The sequence below is a fragment of the Thunnus maccoyii genome, chromosome 3 (genome assembly GCF_910596095.1).
Source record: "Thunnus maccoyii chromosome 3, fThuMac1.1, whole genome shotgun sequence".
Lineage (NCBI taxonomy): Eukaryota > Metazoa > Chordata > Actinopteri > Scombriformes > Scombridae > Thunnus > Thunnus maccoyii.
Genome location: NC_056535.1, coordinates 10201846 through 10219269, shown reverse-complemented (window position 1 = coordinate 10219269; position 17424 = coordinate 10201846). Strand labels below are relative to the sequence as shown.

Below are 17424 nucleotides of genomic sequence, written 5' to 3'. Positions count from 1 at the left end.
GCGTCGGAGTTGAGCATTATGTAGATGTGCATTTTTAACGGTGGTGATTCCATTATCTTCACTGACCCATTTCACACCTTTTAAATTTAGCTGAAACTCTTTGAAGTGCAACAATAAATCAATTGTGTGCAGAACCAAGGTGACACGGTGAATGCAGGATAGACAGACACTGGGTGGTGTTAAAGATGTACATACCTAAGTCATTGTCCAGCTCCTCTGTATGCACCCCTTCTACTCAGATGGTTGGACAGCACAGCACCATGGGATTGTTGTTAAAGGGAAAGAGAAAGGAGGGGGCAGAGAGGGAGAAAGGTGAATCTGTGAATCAGTCAAATGTAATAACCACATCTGTCCACAGGGTGGCAAGAGTTAATCAAAGCCAGAGCCCCAACCTTCACATAAAAATCTATGTTTACAAAAATCACAAGGCATAGTTCCCCCCAGATGACTGAATCTCTGTGTGTGCTTTGAGGCAGCAATGGCTTTGAGTTGTGGTAGAATTTCTTTCAACCAAAATCATTAAGCAAGTAATGACAACATTTATCACTTTTCAATTTGTGAATGTTTGTGCACCTTACCAGAGGAAACTAAATGGCTGCATGAATAACATTACCTCATGAAAAATGCTGTGTGGTGTGTGTGTCTGTGTGAGTGTGTGTGTGTGTGTCTATATGCAAGCGTTTGTGGTTGAAAACATGTGTGCATCAAGGATGCATATTTGAGCTAAATGATGCAAATGATGCAGTCAATTCCTTGGAATTCAATTCTGATACACAGCTGAAAGAACGCACGCAAGGCCTGCTCACCATTTTCTGTGACCCAACACTGACACCTAAGGGCTACTGGTGGGAACCACGACTCTGGCACCAACTTGTTTGATTTTTCACAACACATCACCATGAAATTAGTCAATTATTAAACATTGGGTATTTTATAACCCAACCTAACCAACTCTCTTGTTACACTAGAATTGAATGCAAATACAGCGTTAGTAATCACACATTGCTAATGATGCACACACACATGGACGTACCATCATCTTCACATTCTTCCAGGGGTTTCTGAGGCTTGTCCAGGCACCGAGGGTCTATCCAAGAGGTGGTCTTCGTATTGTGGCTGAAAAGAACATACACAAATAAAATTACCTGGAGGTGATAAAAATACTGAAGGATAAAAATATGTATTTCTTTACATCTGGCATGTAGAAAGAAATATTTATAAGATGTTGACAGGATCTAAAAATTATAGTACAAATTTGAATGAGGATCTACTGGCTTATCATGACGTGGAGGGCATAAAAATTCAGTCAAATTACTTTTTTCCCCCCAACTTACTATCATGCAGACTTAATATTCCCAATTTCAAGTTAATATGTTAATTCATAAGGCTGAAGGTAGAGCAGCTGCATGTGTGTCAGATCCTAGAAAAAGTAAATGTGTGCTTGGTTTATGCCCCATAAAATGTCTTTCAAAAATCTACACTTTCTAAAACTTTTGATTACCGTCCACAATGACAAATATCATACTAAGTGGAAACATGGATCCACACCTTCAAACTGTAGATAACAGGTCATCCTATATGAGACAGGCCTGAGAACATTTGCTTTGGTTCTATATTTGATGTCCTATTCCAAACTGAAACTCAGCGATTTTATGTCCAGAATTACGCAACCTACATTTATCTTTTTCTTATTCTTTATTTCATTATTTTATCTCATTCATTTTTACTGACAATGGGAGTTAAACATTAGACAGTATATACAGGCACAAAAATACTTGAAGATCTCCCCTCTTTTGGACTGTCAGGACAATTAGATGATGTTTACACAATGACTTATCCAAGCTGAAGCAGATCTCAGCAAAAAGTGAACACTGACGTACTGTATTACTTGTGCATATCCTGGGGTACTTACTCTATAAAGTAGACCTCTCCATTCTCGGTGTAGGCCATCTCCCAGTTGTCAGGCAGAGGTCCCAGTGGGTCCTCAGGGGGAGGATGGCTCAGGTGAGGGTGTGACTGCTGTGTGCTCTCCGTGGTGGACGGTGGTGAGGGGGTTGTCCCAGGGTAGGACGGTTCACTCTGGCGGGGGGCAAAGGGTCGCACCGAGTGATGAATCTCGTCTAATTCACTGGAGTCTCCTGGAAGAGTGAAGACAAACATGGTGTGGTGTTAGGCTTATTCTGATAACGGGAAGCTGGTAATGCCTTCAGGAACAAAAAAAACAAAAATAGCTGTGAAAACAACCTGAGTGCATCGAGAGGAGCCTCGATACATGATCGACTAAAAATGTCTTTCTCAGAAACAACAGCTGTTATTTCCACTGCATACGTAGCTCCCTGGATAATCTGAGTCTATTTTTAGTGAAAAGGAACATAACGGCACTAGAAACGGCACAGGTTTTAATCAGGTTGCTAATGTGACAGACTGTGAGGTATGATGGAAAAAAATGTTTATGAGAAATGAGTAAAAATTGGATTTCTGAGTCCAATAGTTCCAATCCAAATACTTCCAAGATTAGAGTAGTTTGAGTTTTTAGAAATCTTGGTCTTGCCAATCAAAGCCCTTTTTTAATGACTCACAAGGACTTTCCAAAGTTTTACACATCTAGTTTTGGACTAAACCTTACAGACACAGTACTGTGGAGTATATCTGTTTAGCCAACAACCTGAACTACTTCCTAAAGCTATACATTTACATAAATGAAGACAGCTGAGTGGGCAGTTCACACCTTGCTCCACGACCTATGAAGTGCTATCACCTGGCTTCCTGTTATCTCACTTTCACACTCACACTTGACTGACACCTTCATAGCTCACACAATCACAGAAGGCAAATAAACAACTTTTGGTCCCACCTTCTAAAAACACACAGTAGAAACGACTTAAGGGCTGAGTCAACCGCCTTACAATGCCTACTGACCTACTAACACACAGAGGTAATATCCAAAATGAGTTCAGCAAGTAAGAGAATTCAAAATCAGACAGAGTCCCTTTATCAAACCAGCTCTGATGTCAGCATTGTGCTTACAATCATTTTAAATCAAGCAAATAAAATCTCCCTCTCACTCACACAAACACAAATGACCCACCGAGTACTAATAACATCATTAAGAATCATTTCAAATATGGAGGTTAGTCAGTCATCCACCCTCTGCTGCTCACAGCCAGATGGCACTATTTTACATTTTTGGATGCATAGATACAGGCAGATGTAGTCAAACCCAGAGATCCCTTACTCACCAATCAAAGGAGCTCTTGTATTCTGCAGCCCCTCACCACACCAAAGTGCTCTCTCTGTCGCTCTCTCTCTCCACTTCCTTTGTGCTCTTTCTCCTACTTCTTCATTTTCTGAGCTTATCCTCCTTCACAAAATGCAAACCTCCCTTGCTTCTCTTTCTTTCTCTCTCTCTCTCTCTCCCCAATCCTTTTCAGACTTGCCCCCTTTACGCCTTCCCAACCACTCCCTCTTTCTCCTTCATTTCCTGCCACCTACCATCCCCTCCCACTTTATCCATCACCACTCAGATTCTCCTTTTCTCTTCTCCCAAACAGAGCTGCACGAAGAAGGATCGCATTCTGGTGTTATACTCCAAACTAAATAGACCACAGCATGTTCTCAGGCTGCTGTCGAGGACGGCTGTGCAAGCAGCTGCCTGTGGACTCACTCACTTCAGGTCTGTTTGTTTTAAAGGCGTCCACACCAGCTAAGGAAGCATATCCAGAACATGGAGTAGACATACAGCTGCAACTACAACCGTAACGAGTAATCATGACAGCTGTTGATCAGTTGCAGTAAAAATTGCAAGGTGGTGGAAAAAACTGTGTGACTTGTTATTGGATTTCACCTCCCTGTTCACTGTGTGAAACCCCTGACAGAAAAAAATGCTATAGAGAAGAGGACCATGCAGGCTGTTTGGTACCCCAGCTGGCATACATTCTTCAAGACGTGATGGCATACGCAAATCCACTGTATTTGGGAGATTTAGCGCTCACATTACAATTTTCAATGGAGTTCAATGTGTTTTGGGTGTATTCGCACAAGTATTCAGAGCCGTCTCAGGCTGAAACTAATGATTGTTTTCATCATCTATTATTTTTTAGATTAATCAGTTGCTTGGTTAATGTCAACAATGTCACACGCAAGAGTCCAATGTGATGTCTTCAAATTGCTTATTTTGTCTAACCAACTATCTAAAAAAACAGTGGTATTTTAAAGGGTATTCCAGCTATTTAGTATCGCATCTGAATAAAGTTTCTTGCATCTCAATAGTGTCTCTCATTGTATCCTCTCTGTCCCGCAAACATAATAACACCAGTTTGTAATGCAGGCTCCCCAAGTCCAAGCAGGTTATTTTCTCACACTTGACAAAGCTCCTTTGAGAATCACAGAATCCATTCAACTACCATCTTCACAGGACACATAGTATTCCTTATTAAATGTAAACCAACCTTGATGTGTAAAAGCTGTGGAGTGTTTATTTCACATTTGAGAAACTGTAGTCATCAAATATTTGGCATTTTTACTCAATAAATTACACAAACAATTAATCAGTTGTCAAAAGCTTCTCTCAGTTGATCAACTGATTAATTGACAATTACTGTTTCTCGAGATGTCCAGCTGTGATCAAATCACATCACACTCATTTTAGTGCCGGGTGTTAACATGGTCTTTTTGCGCATTCGAAATGAAAAACGAGTGCCATTTTACCAGGGATGCACTTAGAAGTTTGTCTTTCTAGGATTTAAGGTTTTTGTGAGACACAACTGACGTCTACTTACAGTAAAGATTCTTCTTTCCAACTTGTTTTTCTAATTTTATAACTTTACATCACCTTGAATCACATGCCTGCCCACTTTATTCCACTTCCTCAACTTTGTGTCTTTAGTCTAGCTCATCTTCCAAGAAAGTGGCTTCCACCAAAATGAAAATTTCCTCTCCATCCTCCTGGACTTCCTGCCCCTCGTACGTACCTGTAAAGCTACTATTCATGTCAGGGAGGTCCTCGTCGTCCTCCTGCTGCTGCTCTCCAGGCCCTATTCCAGCATTGTGCATGTCATTGTAGGACTTGGAGCGTCGGGGAGTGGAGTGTTGCGAGCCCGGCAGGCTACCGCTGAGTCCGTCTGGCAGTGGGGCATCACCGCCGCTGCTGCTATTGCTAATCACTTTCCCACCGGGGGGCTGCACCGGTGGCTTGGGCGTCCCATAATAGTTACCTAGGCAACGAAGAAGAAGGCAGGGAGGGGGGGGGGATTAAAAAAAAGACAGAGAAAAGAAGGGAATTTTAGTAGGAGGGCAAGATAGGAGGGGTAAAAGGGTTGTGTGTGTGTGTGTGTGTGTGTGTGTGTGTTTGGGGGGGGGGGGGGTCAAAGCCTTTGTATGCAAATAGTGAGGCTGAGTTTTGTCTGTGAGAATGTGCGTGTCTGTGTGTGTGTGTGTGAGTGAAAGTAAAACTAAATTTCTTCCTTGTTGGTCCAACATAAGTTTATACATTGTGATTTATGCAGTACCAGAAAATATTAAGTATTTATCAAAACTTTTACAATATTATTGCCACACTGCCTCTCTTTTAATTCAATGCACTTATCTAGAACTAAGACAAATCACAACTTCGCTGAGAAATGCTTACATGACACTGAAATATGATTTTCAGTTGGTTGAGATCATTCTGACCATATATTTTTGTTAAAATATTAAAACATAATCTTCCCAATGCACAAGTAATACTTTTTTTCAAGCAGTTCATAAAATCGAAAACGTTTAGTGGAACATTTTGCAGCCAAATTGTTCACCAGTGCCACATTTAAGCTAAACTGACTATTTCAAAACGGAGAGAGCAAAACCTGCAGAAACACAAACTGAGTCATTTTCATCCAAAGTAAGACCAGGCAGACCTAAACAGACTGTACCATCTGAAGATAGACATAAATCCAACATCTTAATGAGACAGAACTGCATTTGCATCCAAGACATAAAGGCAATGGAAAAATTATATTCTGCTGCAGGTGGCAAAACTACAGTCGAAACACAAATTGGCAAAGTATAACTTAAATAGGAAAGTAGCAGTTTCCAAATAGTTTTAAATGCCAAAACCAGTCTAAACATTTTCAATTAATCATTGTGTTCAAGGACCAAAACACACCACAGTTTTCCTGTTGAAGATTGATAGATACTCTTGCTCACAGATGAATCATGGTTTGAACTTCGTAGCTGCAGAGCTTAAGCAAAAAAATTGGTTGCATGAGAGGATATAATAGCAGTACATAGACCTAAAATAAAATAATGAAAATATTCAGGTGTGTGGACCTTTGTGCTTGTCTGTGACTTGCAGGGCTCTATTTTGGTGTCGGCGCACAGCAGGAAAAGCAGCTCTGCACTCCCTTTTAAAAAACTTTGTGCAAACTACACCAGACTGTTGCAAAAATAACCACAGAAACCAATGTGCACATCAAACTTATTCTATAGAGTTTTTTTTTTAAGGGAATCAACAGGTGTGTTGGAAGCTGACACTTTGAAAACAGTTTTCACAGTCCAATGGAAAATCATAGGTCAGTTAAAACTTCTCTATCAGCTAATATCTCCCTCAGGACTGTCTGTTCCCACCGATCCTCTCCTGGTGTCTCCATCCAAAACAATGGGTATCCACTCTAGTGTGATAACTATAACTTCCCCCACATTCTTAAAATAATTGCAAATGTAGCTGGGAGCATTTCTATGTAAAATCCTATAAACATAATTGAAAATGATGTCCCTTGTTCTCCACTGGAAGCCAGTGAAGCTGTAAGAACTGACACCTACCCACATGACTCAAGCACAAGGGTGACTCTAAGCAGTCTGTTTTGTTCTACTTGTTTGTTTCAAAGCTTTTGTAAGAGGCCAGTACCATGAACTAACAGAACAGTCAAAATAACATTGAATCAGACGGGAGGCTAACAACTTCAGACTGTCTGCCAAAACAATAGCAGCATGCCCTGGATTGTAAAATTTTAACTCAAGTAATTAGCAGAGGACTTTGAAACTATTGACACTAACCAAACAGAATCGACTCTGATCTAGGTGTAAAAGAAGCCCATTTCCAAATAGCGAGGTCCTCTATTCTGTTTTACTCATCAACTAATATCTCCTGTATCTTCTCTTTATCCCTATGAGACACCTAGATAGCTGAACTGAGCAGGCTGCTTTCATGCCATTAATATAAAGCAAAAAGATGAGGGAGCCCAGAATACTGTCTTGAGGCACTCCACAGGAGATGGGAAAGGCTCAGAGAGGTATCCACCAATCTCAACCTGTTGGTCCCTCTCTTCCCTGTGCCACTGCATGACAAAATAGGTCTGTATCACATGGTTTTTAAAACACTTATTCATATGTTACCTTGGTTTCAGTATCCTTGTAATTTTTGACAGTTGGCAAACAAAAAGTGGTTCATCTGATGTGTTGTATCAATGACTACTCTTTGGTTATAATCCCAACCCTCTCTGTGATGATTACATCATTTTTCACCCCATCTTCAAGTTAAACCGGCTAAAAATACAAAAACTGAATTTTTTAGTCTTTAAAATAAAGAGGGGATTTTTTAAAGTTTCTGCTGTTCTATATACTGTCATTAGTGGAGGGGAGTAAATATGTTGTTAGTCTCAAGTCCATCAGCCTTGTTTGCTTCTCCTGGGTTAAGATAGAGGAATGTAGTCAGAGGGAAAGCCATTATTATGGAACACTGAACAAGCTAAGTGGACACAGCAGACACTTTAAACATTTTCTGACTGAATGGTGTTGTTGTTTACAGTCCTTCCAGTGTGTCAGTGGTGACTGATTTATCAGTGAAGCAGAAGTGGTGTGTGACACATCTTTTGTGTCATGATTACTGTTTTTTTGGCTTCGCTGTTGAGAGCTGGTCAATGAGAACTGTCCTATTAAGAGTAGATTTAAACTATATCTGAACACTAGTAACAAGTAACAGTAACTAACATCGTATATAACAAAGGTATTCAAATGATTTTGTCCTGAAAAGTTAGCGGCTACTGTGGACAGTGACTTTACTGTAAGATGGGGAAAGATGATTGAAACCTACCAAGACTAGACACCCCACACATGACGAACGTTTCCACCAACATACACAGATTATTCAATCTTGGCAGCAAGAAAGGATCATATACTGAATGACTGAGTGTGTATGCCTGTCTGTGTGACTAAGCCTATACAAAACATATCAACCAAACACTGACTGACTGACTGCTGACATCTTCTCAGTCCCTCAAAAAACTCCAGCATTCACCACATCATTTTTTCATGAATGTACCTTTGTGACGTTGCTTACGTGAAAGACAATTCATGTCAAGATTTTGACAGCAACCTTTTCAACTTTCAAACAAGCTTTTTGATGCTCAAGTTTCACCTCTCTTCATCTTCTTCTACTGTACTTCAACTAGTGATGTGTTATGTTCAACAACCCCCAGAGAAAGGAGGTAAACATGTTGCTGTAGGCTATCTGACCTACATTTATGGTGGATAGAATGATAGCTGTAACAGACCAAGAGCAAGTAAACATGAATGTTTCCATTTGAGAAAAACCCTCTCAAAATACAACATGTCTTCTTGCTGCATGGCATTATGTCATATTGAGGAGACATTAGTATATCTGCCTCTTCTGCATTAGAGTTTTTCAGCCTGGTTGTTGAATGTTGAGCATGTGCTCTTTGACTCACAGGGATTGGCACCAAGACCTCTCTGTGGCGGGGGCGGGAATGTTTTGAGCACTGGCTGGAGGCGCAGAGGGTACATGGTTCCCTCCTGCTGTGCCAAGCAGGTGCACCTGTCCAGAAGTAGGCTGATTGGCCTGGACAGGGGTGCAACATGCCTGCTTACTGACAGTGTACCATGGGTGGGCAAGCTCTAAGTGCTGGCTGGAAGTACAGGAGGACTTAGATATTTCCTACCATTCCAACTAAGTCAGGTTCAATGCTGATAATTAAAGCATATGCACTTATTGATACACTGACACATGCACACAGAGAAAGTCATGTCTGAGAACTGCTAAGTACAGTCACTGAAACTGTCCAGTCCATTTGTACTATTGACGGATTGTGTGTTTTAGGGCTGCAACTAACAATTATTTTCATTATTGATTTTTTTCTCAATTAATCAATCTATAAAATGTCAGAAAATGGTGAGAAATGCCAATCACTGTTTCCTGAAGCCTAAGGTGCAACCTAAAATGTCTTGTTTTATCCCGACCAGCAGTCCACAACCCAGAGATATTCAGTTTATTATCACAGAAAACTGAAGAAAACAGAAAATATTCACATTAAAAAGTCTAGAACGAGAGAATTTTTGTTTTTTCTTTAAATATTACTCAAATTGATTATTCGATTATGAAAATAGCTAGCGATTCATTTTCTGTCAATCCACTAAGTTCCAGTGTGTTTTATTGAATGATATATATGAACATAAGATCAGCTAATCTGTAAAAGCCTGTTTTGTGTGTAATTAATGGAGAGACTTTGTGGAAGTAATAGGGCCCCACTATACCTGCGTCTATGACAGCCCCGTGAAAAAATGCTATGGATGTTTACTGATGTTCTATATAATGGAAACTTACACTTTGGAACCTTATAGCTCCAAACTCCCTTTTAAGCTACACTGGAAATATGTCGAGGTCACATCTTCCATGTAGCATGGTTTATTCACAAAGATAACAAAAATGCACCAATAAAACTGCAAAATGGACTCTGAAATGCAAGAAAGGGTGATTTGAGATTATTTTTTCTTTACTCTTTTATATATCTACTTCTTCAACATACCGTATCTTTAGAGGAGCTCATACCCTGCCAAGAGTAGGCAGGCTGAACGGATCTATACAGCTGCTTCACCTTAGACAGCTCCTACTGCTGTCTCTGTATGAGGTAACTGTATCTGGCTCTGTTCCCTCTTGTTAGAAAACCCCAGCAAGTTTTTTTTCCATGGAAGTTACCCACAATACACTCGAACAAATGCATGATTTTTATAATTTACCTTCATACGTTCCAATCTCCAACAGGGTTCCGCTCTTCTCCAACTCCAGGAAGTCCTCAACTGAGAGGAAGTTGTAGTCCACGCCAGAAACTTCACCTTCACGTGGGGGGCGGGTTGTACCTGGACATCCAAACAGAGACATAGTAGGAGTTAGCAAACTAAAATGAACAACAAGGAATACTGAGGATTTCAGAGACAGCTGAATCCTTATAATACTATTAGATAAATTGTGAAGACTGAAAACTGCATCAATATACTTGTCTAACATTTTCCTAATTTCCAGTGTTAGTAGGGATGTAAAGTGTTTAAGAAATTCTCTTTATTGTAGGGCTGCAACTACGGATTAATCGATGCTTGGTCTATAAAATGTCAGAAAAAGGTAAAAAATGTGGAGAACTGTTTCCCAAAGCCCAAAGTGACATCCTCAAATGTCCTCAAACAGTCTACAACCCAAAGATATTCAGTTTACTGTCACAGAAGACTAAAGAAACCAGAAAATATTCAAGCTGAAATCAGAGAATTTGGACTTTTTTTTCTTAAATAAAATATGATTCCAAACAATTAAACAGTTATCAAAATAGTTGGCGATGAATTTAACAGTTGACAACTAATCGATTAATCGACTAATCCTTGCAGCTCTAATTTATAGTGCCATATAACATGAGTGACTGTATTATTGGTAGATAAAAGTCATGAATATAGTGATGGCAGAAAATGTCAGTTAAGAAAAAAGGTTTATCACTCTACAGCAACAGCAGACTCCAAAAGAGAGATGATCCATTGTTGGCTATGATGTTCCGTCACACTGGGGTACAGTGTGAGTTATCATAGTAGCACCTTCATGGGATCCTGCCATATGTGGGGGGGAAATGTGTGTGTGTGTGGTTTGGCATGTAGCCTGTGAGATTCTAGCACTTGTCTTTAATGACTGCTGACAGTTGGCCAGTGTGGCATCAATGGTTAACAGCTTTACAGCAGAGACAATCCTGAGATGACAACGCTGCAGATCTACCTGATGGAAAAATCATACTACCTCTTTTTCTACCTGTCTTTTGAATATTCATTCTGCTTTCTCTGCTCACTCTCTATTTCATTTTATTGTAACCTTCTACAAAAAGAAAATTATTCCATCAGTGGCTCAAGAAGTGATACAAATTTAAGCATCTCGACCGTGATCACAGCAAAATATCTTTCTCATCTTGGCTGTTCTGACAAACATCTGACTTTCCCTTCTTCTTTGCTTCCTCCCCTTACGTTCCCTCTCTCCCATCTCTTGATCTATTAGTCTTATCTCGCAATCACTCTGTCTCTAGTGGGTTGGTAAGCAATAAGCTAGTAAAAATAGATGTGTGAGGATAGGGGGAAAGGCTCCCACTGCAGCCACGTTCAGTGACACTGGTGATAAATCAAACATGTGCAGATCTTAACTCCAGCAAGCATGAATTAAACTCACACAAGCATGCAGCACATGCAGAGAGACATTCATGTTGCCCATGTCTGAGGACACTAAATATCTCACACAAAATATTTTTGACATGCATCAGTTCGGTCACCCAGCTGTCACAATCACAGCCTATTCTTCCATTATATGTCTTTTTAACGACTACCGTATGTGTATCTGCCCTCCAGTAAAGGGGAAAATCTGAGGGAAATTCTTCCTGTAGATCACATTCCCATCCCCACAAACTTCCAAACTCACCATTAGTGACCAGACACTCGTGCAGCCTCAGGAAATTGATTTAAAGTCAAACAAATCCCCTCGAAGTCTATCAAACAAACTGTGTCAGTTCACTCATTCCCAAGCACCAAGTCTTTAACAGAATGTCAACCTTGGAGAGTCCTCAGCCGAGCCCGAGCGTTCAGCCGACTGTCAGTTCACTTTCCACACAAAAGCGACCATTGATTTTGACTCCATTTAGACACTGCTGCTCTTAGAAAACCAAGGAAGTGGAATTGTGACCAGTGTTTCAAAAGGGATAGAAAAGCAGAGCCTTGGCTAAGGCCCACGGGCTAAGACACTGTCATCGCTATAGGCCTAATTAATTCAATACACCCCCCCCACAAAAGCTCCATTGACCAAGCTGGGAAATAGAGAGCAAAGGACAGACAGGTTGGGACTGAGAGATTCCTGCCGAGCTGGGATTGGATGAGCCGAGCGAGAGACTTACATCTCTTCCGGATGTTGACCTCTAAAATTCAGAGGGAGACAGAGAAGGAGTGAGACTCCCAAAGCTAAGAGTTAGCATAATCCAGCTACTGGCACATACAATGAAGCCTTGGAGATTTGCTGTGAGGGTGTTCGCCTACCGCTGGCTGGCTCGTGGCTTAACAGCTTCGACATCTTCACTGGCTAAGATGGGTGGGTGGGCGTTGTAAAAAATTCATCATTAGCATTTCAAGAAGATGATCAAGGAAACAAGTGTTGAGATATTGGCAGTCATACTGTTGCACAGGGAACTCAGAGCCACTACTGCTGCATCAAAACACATGCACGCATGCCCACAAAAACAGTCAATGTACTGTAGCCTGTAACTGTGTAACAAACAACAATAAATGATCCGGGTATATATGTTGTTCTAACAAATGAAGGAAAGAAAAATGCAAGTAATTTCTGTGTCTTCATGCATCATGCCACGGGGTTTCTGCTGTTGCTAGGGACAACCCAGGAAGGACAGAGAGAGACTCGAGGAAGCTACGTGGGGAAGTTTGTCCTCCACCGATGACGTAGTCCTCTACACGGTCTCCTATGGCTTCACAACCCCCTTTTCAATTCCGAGCACAGAAATATGAAGTATTTTGGGGCATGACTCAGAGGCCTGATCCACATGAGAAAGCATAAATGATGCATGCACGAGAAAAATGAGAGGGCTGGAAAGAATGGTGAGAAAACAGAAGTGGAGAGAAGTGAAAAAGAGAAAAACACTGACACTTAGAGTGACCATGCTTGCATGGACTGATGACATGGAGAACGATCCCCACACGACATACATACATGAACCTGGCTACTAGGGCTACAACTAACGATTATTTCCATTATTGATTCATCTTACAATAATTTTTTCAATTGATCGATTAATTGTTTTGGTCAATTAAACCTCAGAAAACAGTGAAAAATGTTCATCACAATTTCCTACAGTCAAAAGTGAGGTCATTAAATGTCTTATTTTGTCCAACCAACAGTCCAAACATCAAAGATACTTAATTTACTATCATGTAAATTCCTAAATTTGAGAACATGAAACCATCAAATATTTGGCATTTTTGTTGAAAAATGACCTAAACAATGAATATCTTAACAAAATTATTGCTGGTTAATTTTCTGTTTATTGACTAATCAATTAATCGACTAACCATTGCAGCTCTACTGGTTACATGGGTTTCTTATACAGCTGGGAAACCTGAGTACTTTTCAGAATTGGGTCTGCAGCATTGAGTACTGGAAACCGCCAAGCACCAAAATTTTGAATGATAGTCAACCCTAGTGAACTATTCAACTCAGATTCCTGAGGATATAACCAAAATTGTCATAATGACAGTGTTCTTCCAGTATCTCACTTCAAACCATGTTATTAAAATACTCAAAGCTGATGTTTTCTACTGGTGCAATTGCAAAGGCTAACTAGCAAGCCAATTAGTCTAGCATTATCTGATTCTCTACAGTGGGGCAACAGACAGTTGGGAGCCAGAGTGTATAAATCTGCTGCTGAACAGAAGAAAACATTCTGTGGAACTGTCATGTATGCAGCATACTAATTTGGCATATTTGAACACTCAAGTTTTGAAACTGCGGTGGAGAAGCAGCTTAAAATTTAAAACACTGGCTAGAGAGCAGAGTGCTGTTGGTTTGAAGCCTCAAAACACCAGAAAATGATCTGCTTGTGAAAAGGGCAAGAGACTTGAACACTAGTGCTGTATAAAAAATCTGTATTCTTACCAGGTAGGTCTGAAAAGTTGACTGCATAATGTAACACTGTGTAAAAAAAACATGTATGACGTGCTAAATTTCTGCTTTGTGTGCAGTAAGATTTTTGTAGTTTCATGTTTGAACATATGGAAATCTACATAACCTTTGGTGAGCCCTGTCCCTCTCTCTCTTTCATCTCTGTTGGTCCCTTCACACAGATGAGACAGGGCAGAATGCTGAGCCACCTTTTCCCTCGGGCAATCCAGCAGAGGGTTGACTCAGATTCCAACCGTCACAAAGGGGTGTTATGATTTGTGTATATGCACATGCCAAACATGCATGCGCACTTGCTCTGGCTTCTAATGGTACGAAAAAGGGGGAGAAGGAAACACCACTTGTTACAATCAGCAGATGTTCCACCCCCTGCCAACCAGCACACACACATGCACACACACATGCTCAGTGACAATAGGGAGGCGGTACATGGCCACCAAATGGCATGGTCTGGGGCTAAATGGGAGCTGTGGGTGGAGGGTAATCACTTAATGGAGCTTTATGCACCCATCTACCCTGCAACACACACACATAGACACACAGTTTCATTACCATAACAGCCACAGTGGGAGCACTGTCTTGTCTGTGCTGTGAACCACCTATGGTGACCAGATTAGATCTCTACAATGAGGAGAGCATCAAAGAGTTTGGCACCTCTGCAGCGTAGTTATTCAGCCCTAAATAACCTTGTTGTAGTTAAGACTGCAACAATAACTATATTACAGCCACATCACAAAGTACCACAAAGGTGTACCATGTTACTGCTACTACAATATCAACTTCTCCCGCTATCATCTCAGTGTTGCCATCCTGATGTTCTTCATGGTTGTGTGCTATCAGAATTAAACTCATCATAAAATAGCCATTATGGTGTTTATTCTGATCTCTAAATGGTCCCTGTTGTTTGGTCTGACATTTAGATATGAGCATAGAGAACAAGATAGACACTTGACCAGCGTGAGCTAAGTCTCTTACCAGACTTTCAGATTGACCATAGCACTACAGCAAAACAACACAAGGTAAAAATAAAAGATTAAATATGAACCAGGAAGTTCAGTTTGAAGGCTTATTAAACATCATGGGAAGCCTCATTGGTTTATACTCCTTTCAGGCCAGACTGCCCGACAAAAGTTATCATGGCAGCATTCATTTTTTCAGACTTGTGAGGCAAAATTAGCTCAATGCTACAAGTGCACGCTTTAGGGTTTTATACCCAGTTAAGTAAATATGCTGTATGCAAGCACAGTTCTGAATGATCAACACACTGCATTGCTGTGTAGTGTTGCATTGCTTCCTAAAAAGGTAGAGCCAGTACAAACTTTTTATGCTGCACTGCATTCATTTTTTTGCCAAACTGCCATTCAATGAATACACCAGTTGGTCTACTGCTAAAGGGAAGAATACTTTATACAACGGTAAAGCTGCAGGACTGGATAGCACAGCAACTCCAGAATGTCTTGACAGACATTTTTAATGCCTGGTTTTCACCAAGTGATTGTTCCCAAATGTGTCAGAGCTGCTCCCATCATTCCAGTGCCAAAAAAACCAAAAGGAGAGTTTCAATGATTGCTACCTTGTGCCTCTCACAGTAGTCATAATGAAATGCTCTGAATGATGAGTCATGGTCCAGTCTCTCCACCTCTTTAGACCACTTACACCAACAATGCTATATCCTTTGTGTTATGCCCCTTTCACACATACAGTCTATCCCTGTTCAAGAACATTTCCTGCATAGGGTCATGTGTGAATGGGAGCAGGGATGGATATTTTGAGAAATCTGTACTGCCAATTTCCCACCTCAAGACCTAGTAACATTTCAGGGAAAATGCAAGTACGGCTGTGTTATAAATGAGAGCAGTAACATTGCAGGAACAAGCACGTTAAGGGTTAAGTCTGTGTGACGAAAAACGCTTTCACATGGAGTGAGTGAACCAATCACGAGACTTGATGCGTGGGTGACGTGCTGAGAGTTGGGCGGTGCTTGGTTTTAGCTTGTCTGTTTTCAACATGGCGACCACGTCACAAACTCATGTTATGGCTAAACAGTACACTAAAATATGTTTCTGAAAACATTTGAGGCGAGAAATAGGCAATGCAGTAACAGAATCTTGATCATATTTGATCACGACTGTCTAGTTTGAAAGATTGATCTGAGTTTCATGAGTTTTGCACTCTTCTTCTGTTGAGTTTTATGGTGGTTTGCATCTGTATGTGATGCATTACCGCCATCTGCTGGACTGTCCCTTACCCGATCTATTCTTGCATTGCCATGGCATGCGTGAAAAGGCGCGAGATGGAAATGTTCCTGAATGTAGCTGCATGTGTGAATAGTGAAAATCACTAGCGGTACCTGAAAGTAATTTACTGGGAAATATGTGTGAAAGAGGCTTTATACACTATTTTGACACACTTAAACAAAGAGACTACTACGTCACAAGTTTTACTTTTAATACTGTCATTCCACAGAAGGTGATCTGGAAACTTTTCCAGCCAGGCCTCAATGCTTACATTATGAACTGGATTTTGGACTTTTAATGGGAAGTCCACAGTCAGGAAAGTGTCAGAAACATCATCTTCAATACCATCAAACTGAGCAAGGGAAGTGTGACTAGCCAACTGCTATTCATATTGTCACTGGCCAATCAGCAGTGGTTGTAGCGGTAGCTGTCCACCAGCTAAGACAATAGCTTGTTTCACTGGATGACAATGGACTTCAACAAGGCCCGTTGTGACAACATCACACTGGATATCAGCACTACTGAGTCAGAAATATCAAGTTTCTCAGTTGGTTGGACAACTTGGTAGCTCGACTTTTTGCAGCAACTGAAACAGACAAGGACCAAAATCCTGTCCACATTCTACAGGTCCTCAATATCTGGTACAGGGACTGCAATGCCTCAGACCTCAACTCACTCCAACGTCCAGTGAGGACAGAACAGAAATCATAAGACCTCTCTGCCCTCTGTTCAGGCATTATCAAGGACCCCTCTCATCCCTCCCACCATCTATCCTTTCCTCTACCATCCGGTAGGAGGTTTCATAGCCCCCCAGCCAGAACAGCCAGACAGAGATACTGGTTCTTCCACTGACCCCTCTACCTCCACATTCCTACTCCCAACTCCTGTGCTACAGGGGGAGCACTGAAAGGACTAAGAAGTTGCAATGATGTAGTGTTAATGCATGCATGACAAGTATTTATAGCAATGATTTAATGTTTGTGCACAGTTTTTACCCTTGTTGTTTTACTTGGGTGGACATCTGCCAATTGTAAATTTCTTGTCTTTTTATAAATACCTCCCTGTGTACCATGACCTACAAGAAAAATGTGTTTCATCTAGTACAGTGTAAATTTAATAAATATGATGATAATAAGCTTATACTTGAATTATTTTTTGCAATGCCAATGCCGCTTTAAAAGCAGGCATAGATAATTTGCATAGTTGTTCTCTGGTTCCGCACTG

At 40.8% G+C, this 17424-nt stretch overlaps 1 protein-coding gene across 5 annotated transcripts in view; it reads right to left on the bottom strand.

Annotated features, from left to right (window-relative positions):
- magi1b (membrane associated guanylate kinase, WW and PDZ domain containing 1b) overlaps window positions 1-17424 on the bottom strand; it is a 141072-nt gene that overhangs the window by 45511 nt on the left and 78137 nt on the right. For all 5 annotated transcript variants that reach the window (XM_042405871.1, XM_042405872.1, XM_042405873.1 and 2 more), the window contains exons 3-7: window positions 10006-10125; window positions 4971-5213; window positions 1913-2138; window positions 1034-1116; window positions 196-231 (exon numbers count right to left, since the gene is read on the bottom strand). In XM_042405871.1, coding sequence (XP_042261805.1) covers window positions 196-231; window positions 1034-1116; window positions 1913-2138; window positions 4971-5213; window positions 10006-10125 — 708 coding nt within the window. The remainder of the gene's footprint in view (window positions 1-195; window positions 232-1033; window positions 1117-1912; window positions 2139-4970; window positions 5214-10005; window positions 10126-17424) is intronic.